Source organism: Carassius gibelio, chromosome A6 (genome assembly GCF_023724105.1).
Source record: "Carassius gibelio isolate Cgi1373 ecotype wild population from Czech Republic chromosome A6, carGib1.2-hapl.c, whole genome shotgun sequence".
In the NCBI taxonomy this organism is placed as follows: domain Eukaryota; kingdom Metazoa; phylum Chordata; class Actinopteri; order Cypriniformes; family Cyprinidae; genus Carassius; species Carassius gibelio.
In genome coordinates, this window is record NC_068376.1 from 2,776,471 (window position 1) to 2,792,056 (window position 15,586).

At 36.8% G+C, this 15,586-nt stretch overlaps 2 protein-coding genes across 23 annotated transcripts in view; one reads left to right on the forward strand and one right to left on the reverse strand.

Moving 5' to 3' along the window:
• Positions 1-12,306, reverse strand: part of LOC128015257 (KICSTOR complex protein SZT2) — an 80,965-nt gene extending 68,659 nt beyond the window's left edge. For 17 of the 22 annotated variants that reach the window (XM_052598960.1, XM_052598957.1, XM_052598959.1 and 14 more), the window contains exons 1-18: positions 12,173-12,301; positions 10,909-11,034; positions 9,898-10,071; positions 9,638-9,808; positions 9,420-9,542; positions 7,981-8,140; positions 7,632-7,738; positions 6,530-6,740; positions 5,019-5,189; positions 4,712-4,943; positions 4,489-4,618; positions 3,735-3,880; positions 3,440-3,592; positions 2,186-2,300; positions 1,870-2,075; positions 608-844; positions 438-522; positions 265-353 (exon numbers count right to left, since the gene is read on the reverse strand). In XM_052598960.1, the coding sequence (XP_052454920.1) occupies positions 265-353; positions 438-522; positions 608-844; positions 1,870-2,075; positions 2,186-2,300; positions 3,440-3,592; positions 3,735-3,880; positions 4,489-4,618; positions 4,712-4,943; positions 5,019-5,189; positions 6,530-6,740; positions 7,632-7,738; positions 7,981-8,140; positions 9,420-9,542; positions 9,638-9,808; positions 9,898-10,071; positions 10,909-11,034; positions 12,173-12,196 (2,660 nt within the window). In that variant the 5' untranslated portion in view covers positions 12,197-12,301. Of the gene's footprint in view, positions 1-264; positions 354-437; positions 523-607; positions 845-1,869; positions 2,076-2,185; positions 2,301-3,439; positions 3,593-3,734; positions 3,881-4,488; positions 4,619-4,711; positions 4,944-5,018; positions 5,190-6,529; positions 6,741-7,631; positions 7,739-7,980; positions 8,141-9,419; positions 9,543-9,637; positions 9,809-9,897; positions 10,072-10,908; positions 11,035-12,172 lie in introns of all 22 variants that reach the window. The other 5 variants (XM_052598962.1, XM_052598963.1, XM_052598947.1 and 2 more) reach the window with 2 other exon arrangements.
• Positions 12,307-12,566: 260 nt separating this feature from the next.
• LOC128015261 (mediator of RNA polymerase II transcription subunit 8) lies at positions 12,567-15,210 on the forward strand. The gene is made up of 7 exons (XM_052598966.1): positions 12,567-12,840; positions 13,093-13,214; positions 13,300-13,444; positions 13,525-13,665; positions 14,580-14,667; positions 14,746-14,982; positions 15,071-15,210. The coding sequence occupies exons 1-7, from the start codon at positions 12,835-12,837 to the stop codon at positions 15,139-15,141; spliced, it is 810 nt and encodes a 269-aa protein (XP_052454926.1). The 5' UTR covers positions 12,567-12,834; the 3' UTR covers positions 15,142-15,210.
• Positions 15,211-15,586: the final 376 nt, after the last annotated feature.

The window sequence follows — 15,586 nt, forward strand, 5'->3', positions numbered from 1 at the left end:
GTATTTGTATTTCTGTCATACCCCTGAAAGTGTCTCTGAAAAGCCGAAAATTTGTAAAAAATAAATTGTGGGAAAAAATATATATATTTTAGACTTTCATCTTTTCATACAAGTTTAGGAGCCAGATTTCCTAAATCATAAACTTTTAATCTCAAAACCTGATTAAATGTGAGCCATGTGATCTTACATTGATCTATTCTAGACCTTAACAGCACAGGAATCAATCAGAGAAGCCATCGAAGCATTGAACAGACGAAGCATTACCTGTCCTTGGTAGAAGTGGAATGAGGTGGAAAAAGGATGTACTGGACTATGCAGGTGTGTTTTTCTCCGTCCAAACCAGCTGATGGACTCTGCATAACGAGTAGTGGCTGAGAGTTAGACATGCATGGCTACCAAAACGCTAAAACTGGGATATACTAGTGTAGTTTTCATACTTTCACCTGCACTGGCAGTTCTGCCACCATGTTGATGATTCCCTCTCCACTGGCGGCGAAGTGGAAGCCTTCAGAAAGACGAATACTGCACGATGGAAACAGCCATTAGGAATTCAGCACATGTTATGGTCAGAAGAGACTCTTACAGGTAAAGGATGTTTTAGACTCACTCAGACAGCATGGAGAGGATATGAGCGACTGCGTGTAGCGACACAGCGGTTCCCGGGCCGTTCTGCACGGCCCAAACCCAGCGCTGGTGCAGGAAGTAACGGGACAGAGACGCCATGGTGGAGGACGCCGTCCTGCTGGCAGCCACGATGAGAGGAGCGCCCATGACGCGCGGCTGAGCGAACGGCTCCATGTTTAAGATGAAAGGGGTGCGGAAATCTGAAGGAAGTTTCTCGTACCTGCAACAGGATCAGGGGCAGATCTGCTCAATTATATGCTTCTGAAACCTCCGAGTTACAGAAGAACTGATCGGAGTCAGTGTTAAAAAATACAAATAAAATCTAAAATTAGATTCGAAAATTTGAAAAACTGAAGCTTAAGTACTGAAAATGACTAAAACTGAAGCAAAAATGATGCAAAAATAGAAATACTAATAAATAAATTAAAAAATGTTTTTACTAAAGTACTAAAAGTAAAGTATTTTGACTAAAATTACAATGAAAACCGAAAATATATATATATATAAAAACTACTAAATTAGTATATAAATAATAATTAAATGACACTTATTGAATTCTGCATCAAAACAATGTTTGCAAATCATTGTAATTTTTTTTAAAGTGATACATTTCAGAGTAAAGCATTATATTAAACAAGTAAAACACATTCATCTTTGGATTTTAGTCCAGTTTATCCATTATAAATCGTGACCCTGAAGCACAAAAGCAGTCTTGAGTCTCTGGGGTGTATTTGTAGCAGTAGCCAAAAAAAACATTGCATTGTATTTTTTTTTTTTAATGCCAAAAAATGATTAGGATATTAAGTAAAGATCATATTCCATGAAATTATTTTGTACATTTCCTACCGTATATAAACTAAAACTTCCTTTTTGAGTAGTAATATGTATTGCTAAGAACTTCATTTGGACAATTTTAAAGGCGATTTTCTCAAATTATTATTTTTTTGCACCCTCAGATTCCAGTAGTTTTATCTCAGCCAAATATTGTCCTGTCATAACCATAACATCAATGGAAAGCTCATTTCTTCAGCTTTGAGATGATGTATAAATCTAAATGTAAAAAAAGATTACCTTTTTGGCTGTTTTTGTGATCCAGGGTCACAACTGATCATGAAAATTTATAAAAACACAGGAATAAAAAGCTTTTGTGTGAGCAAAAAGAAAAACTTGAAGGCCTTTATTTTGACTACAGGTGCATCATTAACAGTAATGAGATCTATTATTGTTTAATGTCACGTCACGGACCTGATCAGCAGTTTTTCCAGAGGTTTGTTGAGCACCACCACACACGGCCGGTCAGACAGCGCCGGTTTGGGCACAGGAAGAGGCGGAGACTTGGAGGGCGACGCGTTACCCAGAATCTTCCGCTTGGTTTTTGGCGTGGCTTCCTTATTCTGGACTCGATGAGGGAACCGCAGCCGAAGGATCTGCTCCCGAAGTTCATCCACAATCTACAGAGTGAGAAACACTCATTCTCTTATGAGCCTCCACACAGTGCTGTTCTGAAAACAGCTTGCACAGAAACCAAATCAGCTGAGCTCTAGTGTGGAAACCCCTTCACCTTGTTCCTGGTGTGTGCTAGTGTTCCTATGGGGAAGCCCAATCGCAGCACCATGCAGGGAGCTTTAGAGATCAGACGCACCAGATAGAAGGAGACGGGCGGCAGCTCAGAGGCACTGTGGGAATAATGCTGGTTAAAACACTGCTGGACTGCTCTGTAAATCTGACAAATGAACTCCGTATGATACACTGATGTTTCAGCATCATTGAGATACTATTATAGCGTTTACTAATATTTTGAATGAGTTTTTTTTAATGTATATTTTCCATTTTTATTTTTATTAGAGTTTTTTAGTAATTTTGTTGTTTTTGTAATTGTTTTATCAGTATTTTGAATCGGTTTTTATTTGTGTATTTTCCATTTTAATTTTGATTAAAGTTTTAGCAATTTTGCTGTGTTTTTGTTTTTTATATATACGTCTATTTAAATTTCACATTTCAGTTTTGCTTTGTTATTTTCATTTATTAAAATAAAATAAAATAAAATAAGAAAATGTTGCCATGCCAATTAGCTGAAATAAAAATGATTTTGTTTTATTTTATTCAAGTTTATATTTATTTTATTTCAAGTACCATTTGTTTTTTTTTGTTAATTATAATAACTCTGGAATTAAACACAGTCACATGCATAATTCCCAAAAAGTATTTGGACACTTGTTGTTACCATTAAATAAAACTATTAAAAAAAATGTTTTTGGTAATTGGAAAAAGCTCAAATCAAATCAAATCGAAATATTAGACGGAAAAAAAAAAAAATGTACACAAAAATTAGAACTGTATTAGAAATAACTGAAATATGTTCATGTTGAAGCACAAAAATTATTAAAACTAAAGCTGAAATAATTATTAAAATGTATATAGAATTTTTTTTTTAATGACACAAATAAAGCACATAACACATAAAAAAAATTATAAATAAAAATCAGTCAAAAAAAAAAAAAATTACAAATGAAAATATAAAAATAACAGCCAATTCATTATATTAATGAATGATATAATCTAATCTAATAAAATATAATCTAATCTAATAAAATATAATATAATATAATATAATATAATATAATATAATATAATATAATATAATATAATATAATATAATATAATATAATATAATATAAAAAATACTAAAATAACACTGGTTACTCATGAAAATAACACTGGTTACTCATGAATGTGGGAAAAATGTCTGAATCTAGTGTGGGAATAATGCTTGTTAAAATGCTCTGTAAGTTTGTCTAATGAGCGGTCCATGTACCTGTAAATAAGTTTGACGTACGAGTATCCCTCCACCAGGACGAAACTGCTCCAGTCCCTGAGCAGCGAGGTGAGCGCCGAGTGAGAGATGCGACACTGGATGGTACTGAAGCGACCGTTACTGCCAGCGTTGTGCACGTGCTTCGGCACCGGGCTGAACACAGAGATGCACAGCAAAACATTTACACTGACATTTTATATGGAGCCGTTTCTCGAAATCTAATCTCTTTTATTTCATTCCAACTAAAAATGTAAATTTGGCCAACATATCTGCTATACAGACGCTGTTCACTCACATGTCGTGCTCCAGAATGATAGCGATGCGATGCATGTGCAGCCAGCGCTGCCAGAAGTTGGCGTCCATGGACAGGATGGGCTTCCAGTAGGAGGAAAACTGTGATTGGCTGGAGTCTTTAGAGCCACTGTGCTGGAGGGAGAGGACCTGATGGAGAGCAGGATTGTGTTTAGCATGTTTAAATCACCAAAACATGTACCTTAGTGTGCTACACTGCTGTTTAAGTAATGTAAGAGATGCTGTTTTTTTACAGGATTCACTACAAAAATTTGGGGTCATTATGATTTTTCAATGTTTTTGAAAGAAGCATTTATTTGACCAAAAATGTTAATATTCTGAAATATTATTTAGGTTTAAAATTACTAGATTCTATCTGAATATATCGTAAAATTTAATTTATTTCTGTGGTGAAAAGCTGTATTTTCAGCATCATTCCTCCAGTCTTCAGTGTCACATGATCTTCAGAAATCATGAAAATATGCTGATCTGCTGCTCAAAAAACATTTCTGATTATCATCAATGTTAAAAACAATTGTGCTGCTGCATGTTTTTTTGTTTTTCAGGATTCTTTGATGAACAGAAACTTAAAATGCATTAAAAATAGCATTTAACACCAAAGAAATTGTTATCTTTTAACCATTATAAATGTCTTTACTGTCACTTTTGATCAATTTAATGCATCCTTTCTGAATATGAAAAAAACTGTTTTACTGATCCAAACTCTTTGGACTTTTTCAATCTGCACTAACACTCACCGGTGTGGTGGATCCAGGTGGGATGTAAAACAGAGGAACCCCGTTTTTGGTGCTTTCGGGGATGGTGTAGTGTTCTGGGATGGAATTAAAGGACTGCAGGTGCACCAACATCTGGTCTGTCTGATTTATGCTGTTGATGCGAAACAATAAACGGCATAACTCGACGTCATCAAACGAACGCAGACCATTCACGATAAGACTGAAACCAGAGTTTATAACTGACCTCTGCAGAGTGTTCCAGAAGCGGCGGATGACCGTCGTCCGGTAGGGGCTTGTGATTGGCTTCCTCATGGTGCAGCTGATGTCATGGAGGATGTCGTAGCTGCCTTCGATGGTCACCTCCACCCAGGTGGTGCGTTTGACTGGATTCAGGGGCCAGGACGCCACGGCAAGGTACTCGATACGCATGTTGTGCTTCCAGAGCAGGACCAGCTTCACCTCCAGCTGACTTCCTCCTGTTAAAGAGACGTGATTTTTAAGGGTGCATTAGATGCATGTCTATGAACACCACTCTTAGTGAGGTTAAGTACCTTTCGTGATGTTGATCTCTCGGATGGTGTATCCCTCTCGCAGCCTGATGGACAGGACACTGATCAAGTCAGCGTGCACTTCCTTCTCCGTGTGTTTCTTCCTGCGCATCACTAAAGCAGGGTTTCCGCTGGCTGACACCAGGTGTTCATTAAAGAGTCTGTGCTGGGAGACTAAAAAACACACACCACACGCAGATCAGCCGTCACAGTGATGCATGCAAAGATAAACCTCAAAGACATCCGGATAAATAGAATATATAAATACTAATCTGCTTAAATTAAGAGTTAGTGTGCAAGTTTAGGTGTGGGATCTAAAATATGGTTATGCAGAATGAGACATTAATATGTGCTTTATATAAAAATAGTGAGAAGTGTTACTAAAACATGGTCGTTTTTGCGTACTAACCAATACAATCCTAGCTGTGTGTTGTAAAAGTGAAAGTAAAATCAGTTCTGGTTCCTTGAAGTCAGATGCTTGCTTTTTAAAAATGATTGAGTAACTTTAAAAGAGGCCCACGGAAAATCATATGACTACTTTTGACCTCTAATGTGATATGAGTTTGACTCGACTGTGAGGCAGAAATGAAAGTGCACAAACAGCGTTGAGAGCTTTTGTATTGATGTGTGGTGAACTTACAGAGAAATATGCTTTCAATCTTTCTCTGGTTCTTACATCTCATATTTGTCTAATAAAACAACAACTGTGTAAACTCGGTTTTAGACTTCCACAGTCATCTGCAAAAATAAGTTCCAACTATTTGGACACTTTAATCAAACTCAGGGCCGTAACTGTTAACTATTATTTTTGGGTAACTGGAAAAAAGAGCTGGATTAGATTTAAAAAAATAAAAAAAAAAACGGAAATAAATAGGTTTAAGTTGGTGTTTTCAAATTATTAAAACTTAAAGTGAAAAAAAATCTTCATGAAAAAAAATACAAATTACAAAAGCATTAAAAATATTTTATAAAATATAAAAAAAATACAGAAAATTCTACATATGAATAAATACTACAACAGGGCTATTATTGTTAACTAAAATTGTTAAATATAATTTTTTGGTCCTTGGGAAAAAAAGCTGGATTAAATGAAAATGAAAATAAACTGAAACAAATAGGTTTAAGAAAAAAAACATTAAAATTATTAAAACTTTACGGAAAAAAAAAATACATATTACAAAATCGCATATAATAAAATATAAAAATAATACAGAAAATTCTAAATATAAATAAACACTACAACAGAATAAATATTACTGAAATAACACTGGTCACATAATGTCTGAATGTCACTGCACTACTTAACAAAATACGAAATCAAATGGCAATTTTTAAAAAGTACTACACACATTTATGAAGGAAAATTAAGAACAGGTTGAAAAGCTAAAACAGAAGTCGTAGTGTTGAAAATGACCAGGTATTTTGTTAGTGGTTAGTGGAGCATGTCTAGAAATAATGTGATTAATAAACTTGAGAAATGATCCAGAAGTGTGATGTTAGACCCTGTGTCTTACAGCAGTAGTACTCCGGGTTCATGGACTCGCCGGTCCTCAGGAAGGAGTATGTGAGGAAGGCGCGGTGGTAAGCGTTCATCTCCTCGCCCGGAGAGTCCGACTCTGGATACATGGAGAGGTAGGAGCCAAAGGTTGCCATTGAGATGAACTTCATCAGCTCCACGTTGGGGATGTAGCCAAAACTACAGTCATAGGTGTAAGCACCGCCCACCTGAGACAAACATCCACAAACACAAGACCTCAGAGCAGCTACACAGAAAAACAAATAACCTAAATTTTTCTACATTTTTTTCTAAATTTATACATTTACCAGTTAAACGTTTGAGGTCAGGAAGATTTTGTTTTAAAGAAATTAATGCTTTTATTCATCAATGATGCATTCGATTGATCAAAAGTGCCAGTAAATACATTTATAATGCTACAAAAGATTTCTATTTCAAATAAATGCTGTTCTTTTTAACTTTCTATTCTTCAAAGAATCCTGAAAAAAAATAAAAATAAAAAGCAGCACAACTGTTTCAACATTGATAATAATCAGAAATGTTTCTCGAGCAGTAAATCATCATATAATTATGATTTCTGAAGATCATGTGACACTGAAGACTGGAGTCATGATGCTGAAAATACAGCTGCGCATCACAGAAATAAATTACATTTTAAGAATATAATCATATAGAAAACAGTTATTTTAAACGGTAATAATATTTCACAATATTACTGATTTTACTATATTTTCTAAACTAATCAATGCAGCCTTAAGGTCTTTTCATAATGAGTCTGAATTTTTTGCACATTGGAAAATAAATACAACCTCATGTTGTGTCAATCATGTTTACACACTGCCTCTGAAACTTTCGGCCATTATTAACAAAAAAAAAAAATTCGGATCAGGTGCGATTTTCTGTATTTTTGCATCTGTAGCATGCATTTTGATAGGAAAGGATAAAAAAATGTAAAAATGCATGCAAAGATTTCCTTCAGTGACAAGAAGAGTTTTTTTAAAAACCATTAAAAATCTTACCGACCCCAAACATTAGAATGGCATTGTACGTAATATTATTAATGATCTATTAGTGGCAGGTAGCATGGATGTGAGCAGCACCTGGACAAACGAACAGGCAATGGTTCCACTTCTCAGCTGGTTCAGTAGCGTTTCACACACAGCTACATCAGGGACACTCGTCACTCCATCTGTGATGATTATTATACCTGCAGGACAACACCAAAGACCACTTACTACACAAGCACTTCATTCACTGCCGTCTAGACAGAGAGAAACCACTCAGGCATTGGTTAACGTCATTGCAAACCCTTTAAAACACTCAGTGTAAATTATTAATTTCTAGATTCACTGTCAATATCTAATGAATCCATGGCAAGTAAACTGTTTGTAAATGTGATGCTCACTGGATTGCAACATCCGGTGGACACGGGACGATGGAGATGCTCACCTGCACCAGAGTTGGGAGGCAGCAGCTGCAGCGCCAGAATCCCTTGCCTCACCATGCTGACCAGCCCCACATCCGCCGTCAACATGGAGACCCCCGGCTTCCTCTGAGACACGTCCTCCACAGCATCATTAGAGAAGGACTGATGGACCGAGCCACTGAACTGAAGAACACACACACACACAAACACTGCTTCTAATCTAACATTTCACATTCAGACATTTGGGGTTGGTAAGATTCTTTAATGTTTTTGGAAAAAAAGTCTGTTTCAAGGCTTCATTTATTTGATCAAAAATACAGTAAACATAATAATATTCTGAAATATTAGTACAATTTAGAATTATGTTTCGCTATATTTAAAAACTTTATTTATTTCTGTGGTCAAAGTTGTATTTTCAGCATCATTCCTCCAGTCTTCAGTGTCACATGATCTTCAGAAATCATGAAAATATGATGATTTACTGCTCAATAAACATTTCTGATTATTATCAATGTTGAAAACAGTTGTGCTGCACAATATTTTAGTGCAAACTGTGATGGGTTTTATTTTTCATCATTCCTTAAAGAACAGAAAATTCTAAGGAACAGCATTTATTTGAAATATCAATATTCTGTAACTTTTTTTAAATGTCTTCACTGTCATTTAATACATCCTTGCTAAATAACATTGAATTCTTTCAAAAAAAAAAAAAAATTCTTACTGACCCCAAACTTTTGAACAGCAAGAAAGCATAAAAGTATTATGCTTAATGTAATAAGAACACATGCACATTCGAGATGCTGTGCTGAATCATGTGTGCATGGCTGATGCTCACAGGGATGGAGACAGAGTCTTATATCAACAGGCCACATCTACACTTACAGAGGACATCAGCGTGGCTGAGAGGAACTACTCCGAAAAGCTGAGAAACCAGTTTTCTGCATCAGTGTGAAAAGGACTGAAAGACATCACCATCCTCTTCACTGTCACCAAAACTAATTCTTCATCAGTGTACACTTACCTGGGAATAAAGCTCTTTCTGATTCTGATTCAATATCATTTAACACTGGTGTCTTTTATAATATTCCTGTTCCTGCTATTTTATAAAAACAACAAGCCTCGTGGCGGTGCATTACAGTGATTTTCTAGAAGCTAATTAATTTTCATTTCATAACAATAAATACCCTTTAAAGGGATAGTTCCCCTAAAAATGAAGACATCTGTCATGTTTACTCACCCAGAACCTGTATGAATTCCTTTCCTCTTTTACTCTTCAGAACGTCGTCTTTTGTGCTCAACAGAAGAAAGGAAGTCATACAGGTTTGGAACAAGTGGAGGGAGAGTGAATGAACCAGAGATGTCATATTTGGATGAACTATGCTGTACTGCGACCCACCGTGGCTTCTTCTGTGAATTGATTTGTTGTCTGAATGTAAAGCGTTGAGAAGCGAGCTGCTCTTGCCTGATTGTGCTGCTGCTGTAAGACGTCAGCGATGCTGCTCTCCACGGCTCTCAGCTGCTGATAGATCTGATGCAAGAACTGCTCCAAATCCATACAGTCCAGCTGACAGCCCTGAACCAACACCTGACGGGAAGAATCAAGGGATTCATCACTGATCTGAAGAAAAATAACCGCGCGTCTAATGCACAGTGAGATCCACAAAGACCCGAGATCCAGACCTGATGAGAGCTAAGGCCAATGATGGAGGAATACGCCAGAATGGTGATGAAGATCTCTGGCTGGAACACGTGATCCGTTCCTGGGACTTTAAAGGGTTTTGCCAAACCGATCAAGCACCGAGACAGAGCGTGGAAGACTTCGTCAAAGATCATCTCTCCTGTGCTGTCATCCTGAAAGAAAAACACTGAGTTACTTTCATCGAAAACTACACTTTCTGCACTGACTGAATGTGATGATGATGATGATGAGGGTCTCGTACCACGATCCCGGTGGACGGGCTCAGGTCCAGCTCGATGATGAAGCGGTACCTGCGCGCCAGGAAGGTCACGCGTGTGGAGGGAACCAGCAGACACGGGCAGGAAGAGGAAGGAGAGTCGGGCTGCCATCCTTTTGGGAGGACGCTCAAAACATCCAGCTCGTTCTCTGACTTCAGCTGCAGGACACACACACACACACACACACACAGAGAGACTCTCACAGTGTCATGTGATGCATGAAGATATCAACTGATCTAGATGATGTGATTCAGCACTAAAAATTAACAGGGTAAAGAAGGAATGCATAATAATGCATCAATACTTTAAAAAATTCAGATTATGAAATGAATGCATCATCTAATAACCATCTCTGCTTGGACAGTTAACAGGAGTTAGTATTATTATAAATAAATAAGCTTCTATTATTTTCTATGACTGTGTACAATCTCATTTGCTATCATTAAACTGTACATATATTATAACTCAAAAGTCTGGGGTGCAGACAGATTTTTTTTAAACAAATTAATACTTCTATTCACCAAGGATGCATTGTATTGATCAAACATGACAGAAAATACATTTATAATGTATTTCGGTTTCAAAAAAATCCTGTTCTTTTGAACCTTCTACTCAACAAAAAATAATTTGTATATTTATAGATAGATAGATAGATAGATAGATATTACTTTTATTTGTACTATTTCTGAAAGATCATGTGACACTAAAGACTGGAGTAATGATGCTGAAAATTCAGGTTTGATCACATGAATAAGTAATATTTTAAAATATAATCAAATAGAAAAAAAGTTATTGTAAATTATTGCAAATATTTCACAATATTACTGTATTTTTGATACAGACTTGGTGAACAGAAGAGACTTCTTACTAAAAATCAGCCAGCCTCAAGCTATTTAATCCACAGTGTATCAGAATGAAATCACTGATCAGTCACTACTTTCTCTAGATAACCCATTAGTCGATTACTGAATGAATGCAAACGCGGACTCTCTCACCAGCTCAGACGGTGGAGCGGGCCGAACGACCTGATTGAGCCGGTTCAGGAACCAGGACAGACGCACGTTGCGTGAGATCCTGTACTCCTCTTTCATCAGCAGGTACACCTGCTCAGCCTCCTCCACCTTCAGAGAGAAAAACAGCATTAACACATGTGAACTAACACTAACAGGTCAATATAGGAGCAACTTAATGGCTACAAAGCTGATCGGTGGAACCTGAAATGAGAAAAAAGCTGTTTTTTAACAGATACAATTAATCCTTTATGTGTTGTAATTATTTTGCATCAGATCCCAAAATGACCAAGATAAATAAAGACCTTTTGCAAATTTAAAAAAACACAGGCTAAAGAGAATATTGCATATTTTTGTATACATTACTCCAGTCTTCATTGTCACATGATCGTTCAGAAATAATCATTATAATAGTAATATCTATCTATCTATCTGAACATTATAAGTGTCATGTTTGATCAATTTAAAGCATTCTTGCTGAATTTAAAGTATTAATTTGATAAAAATAAAACAAATCTGTCTGCTCCCCACACTTTTGAGTTATAATATATGTACAGTTTAATGATATCAAATGAGATTGTACACAGCTTATTTTGCTTATTTACCATAATAATACTAACTCCTGTTAATTGTCCAAACAGAGATGATGCATTCATTTCATAATCTCAGGCAATTAATCTTACTTTAATATATTCATTTTTAAATGTACTGATCTATTATTAGGCACATAAGTGCATCACAGTATAATTTAACATACAAATTAAATTTTCTGTTTGGTTCCATGCATTTTTCTACTTTAATCCTGGCTCAGGAGGTGTCATGTAACATTTAGCATGTCACAGTATAATCTATTCCTATCTGGCTCTGGCTGTGTTTACTACTGGTTTAGAGGCTCAGATCAGAGTTAAATGCATGCAGTGTGTCCTCGCTTTCTATCACTCAGACATGATGTGGATGAATAACATGTTGTTGTTGTTGTTGTTGTTGTTGTTGTCTGAGGGAGGGGCTGCAGACACATGACAGAACTGCATTAAACTCATTTGAACCGCACCCAAATATCTCTTATTTGTTTAACAGTTTAGAAAAAGGCATAAATAACAGAATAAAAGTCTCACATTTCCCCAAAAGAGCTGTTTTTTTTTTTTCCCTGGTCTGTTTATCTGCTTGGTTAACGTTACCTAACCTGTAACAAATCCGAAGGGAACCGAATAAAACAAACAAACTCGGTCCAAATGAGAGTTTAGTTTACCTCATTGTCCTGTCTGTCTGCCATGCCGTGCTTCTCATTACTGGCAGTGTGATTTTGAGCGAGTTTTAGAGGGTTTGTGTCAATATCTGTGCACTGCAGTTCATCTAACTGCAGCTGCTTCACTTCCCGTTTCCGAATTCAAAATAAAAGCCCTAAAACGCGTTCACGTGGAGAAAATTATATATGCGCGTTAATTATAATATTATTATTTTAAATTTAATTCTAACTTTTAGAAAAAAATACATTAAATATAATTTTGCGAGAAAAACTGAATCGTAAAATGAAATTATATATATATATGTGTGTGTGTGTGTGTGTGTGTGTGTGTGTGTGTGTGTGTGCGTGTGTGTGTGTGTGTGTGTGTGTGTGTGTGTGTGTGTGTGTGTGTCCAAGATTGTGCTAAGAAGAATTTTGGACTTCATCTTTGTCACAGTAACGTTAGATGAACTGGAAGTATAAACAGATGAGATCATAGCTCACATTTTCTTCTGTTAATTAAATTCGAAAACAAAAACTATAATACTGATCTAAAAAATATTATAAATATTTAGCGATGCTATGGGAACCGTTTAATCCGACGCGTTTTAAAGTCGGATTCCATTTCCGTCTGCAAGTGTTTGTTTACTTCCGCTTAATTTAGCCTTTTGGACAGTGGCGTTGAAATGCAGGTAAATAGTTTTACATTTATACTTTATGTCTATTTTCACAGCTGTTTCACATTTCGAAACACTCATAATGATGCAGCACGCAGGTGTTGTGTGAAAATAGACCTTTTTGCAGTATATTTGTCTGCTGGCAAGCGGTCGAGCGCTTACTGTCGAGCGCTGCGCTGCAGAAAAACCCGCGAAACGCTGTTATTGTTTTCTACTTCTATGTATGTAAGAGCTGAAGGGTGGTGTGTTTGTGTTTTACTCCGCCAGCAGCGGGAGGAGAAGCAGCTGGAGGCGTCTCTGGAGTCTCTACACTCTCGCGTGTCTCATCTGAAAGCTTCCCTGCAGAGTTTTATTCTGAAGCTGGAGCACGAGCACGACAGACTCTCATGGTGAGTGAGACCTAACGTTACACATCCTTCCTGATTCACTCACAGAGGATCTGTCACTGTACTGACCCGGATGTTTTGAACCCAGGCCCTCAGTGCTGGATAATTTCGCCCTTCTGTCCGGACAGCTGAACACCATCAATAAAGTGTTAAAGAATGAGAAGACCCCGTCCTACAGGTCCCAGGTCATCATCCCGCTGCTGCTGTCCCCTGATCGAGATGAAGAGCTGCTGGTGAGTGTGTTCACCGAGTCCCTCTTGGGTATGACAGTGTTACGGTCTTCTTTAAGGTGTGACCTCTTCTTGTGTTCCAGAGACTGACCGAGCAGCGTGTGCCTGTGTTCAGTCACGAGATCGTGCCGGATCATCTCAGGACCAAACCTGACCCGGAGGTGGAGGAACAGGAGAAGCACCTGAGCGCCGAAGCGGCCCGCATTGGACCTGAAGTAGCTCAGGTAAACAAACACGCGTCGGTTCTTGACTTCACAGAGAAACACCGTAGCAGTCATCCAGGAAGACCTAAACCACTGTCTCCAGATGATACAGGTGATCAGACTACATGAGGCTTCTTTAACGCTCAGGTACACCCTTCTGATTGTCAGCAAAACAGGCCGAAAACCAAAACTGTAATAACTGAATTATTATTTTATTGTTTTAAATGAAATGAATGTACTATATTAAGTTTCAATAATATATATAGTTGCTCATAAGTGTCTTTTCATGCATAATTATTGTAATTATTGAATTATATTATTCGATTTTGCTACTTTATTCTGGCTGATTTGCAGATTATATGCAAAAAAAGCTTTTTTTGCATTCTTTTTTTTTTTTTTTTTTTTGAAGACAAGATTATTTTTTAAACCATTAAGCCTTTTACCATTTTGAAACCATTTAGTTTTTTTTTTGGGGGGGGGGGGTGAATATTCTATATTTTGTTTACAAATTATGTGTATAAGTGTGTGTGTGTGTTTGTGTGTAGAGAGAGAGAGAGAGAGAGAGTTGCTCATAAGTGCATGCAAGATTATTGTAATTATTGAATTGTATTAGATTTTGCTACTTCATTTTGGCTGATTACCAGGTTATATGCCAAAAAAAAATTATTTTATTTTTTTATTGAAACCATTTAGCCTTTTCTAATCATGTCCACAATTCTTTTAGCGTTCATATTGCAAGTGCAACAAATGTCACCATTTTATTTAAACATTTAAATCCTTTGCTTTTTTATTTTTATTTAAAAATGTCAAATGAAATAACTGAAGGCCACCTCAGGGTCAACTTTCAAAGTAACTGCTGTAGAGACATTTTAAATGTGAAATGTATAAAGTGCTGGTTGTTAAATTCTGTTCCGTTTTTTTTTTTTTTTTTTTAGAAACTGATCCAAACACTGAATAAACTTTGCTCAAATCTTTTGGAAAAGCTGAATAATCCTCGGGACGACAGAGACTCTGAAGCCTCAGGTAGTTTAACCATTGCTCAAAGTTAAATATCTGTCACGTGTGCAAAGTCATTGATGTAGAATGGACATTTCTATTCAGCTCTGAGACAAAGCAAGCCATCCTTCAATCCCGCTGACACGAATGCTCTGGTAGCAGCGGTGGGGTTCGGAAAGGGCCTGTCGAAGTGCAGACCACCCGGATCTGTCCCTCCAGGTCACCCTGGACAGCCGATGATGTCCACAGGTCCCACACTACAGCAGGTCACAATCGCTGGAACCACGGGCCATCAGGCCGGCATGGGAGGACAGGGAAACCAACAGCAGCCTGGACAGCCTGGTACCACATTTACCAACACATTCATATGCAAAATCACCATTTATCATGTTTACACAATGTTTAAGTTCTAAAGTTTCTGTTTTAACAGGTAAAATGCCCAGCAGCATCAAGACTAACATCAAGTCTGCATCTGCATCCATGCATCCTTACAACCGATGAGTTTCATTTATAATTTGTGATACAAAATTTGGTACATAAAGCAAAAAACAATAAACAAATTGGTTGAAATTGTGTGTTATCAAATTTCCTTTTATCAATGAATTCGAATGTCATACTGAGAAACCCAACAAAGAGACTGCAGTGAAAAGAGCATTACACACACTGAAAATTATATTCTATTTTAGTCACTAGGAGGCAATGTTGACTTTTTTATTGAATGTGTGTTTAAGGGCCAATTACACTGCCTTTCTGAAGTTTAGTGTTTAGTGTTAAAAAAAATAATAATTTGATTCATCAAGGATGCATTAAATCAAAGTGACATTTAAAGACATTTAGAATTTTACAAAAGATTTTTATTGCAAGTAAACTATGTTCTTTTGAACTTTGTTCATCAAAGCATCCTGAAAAATGTAAAAGTGAAAAGTGTATCACAGGTTTCCACAAA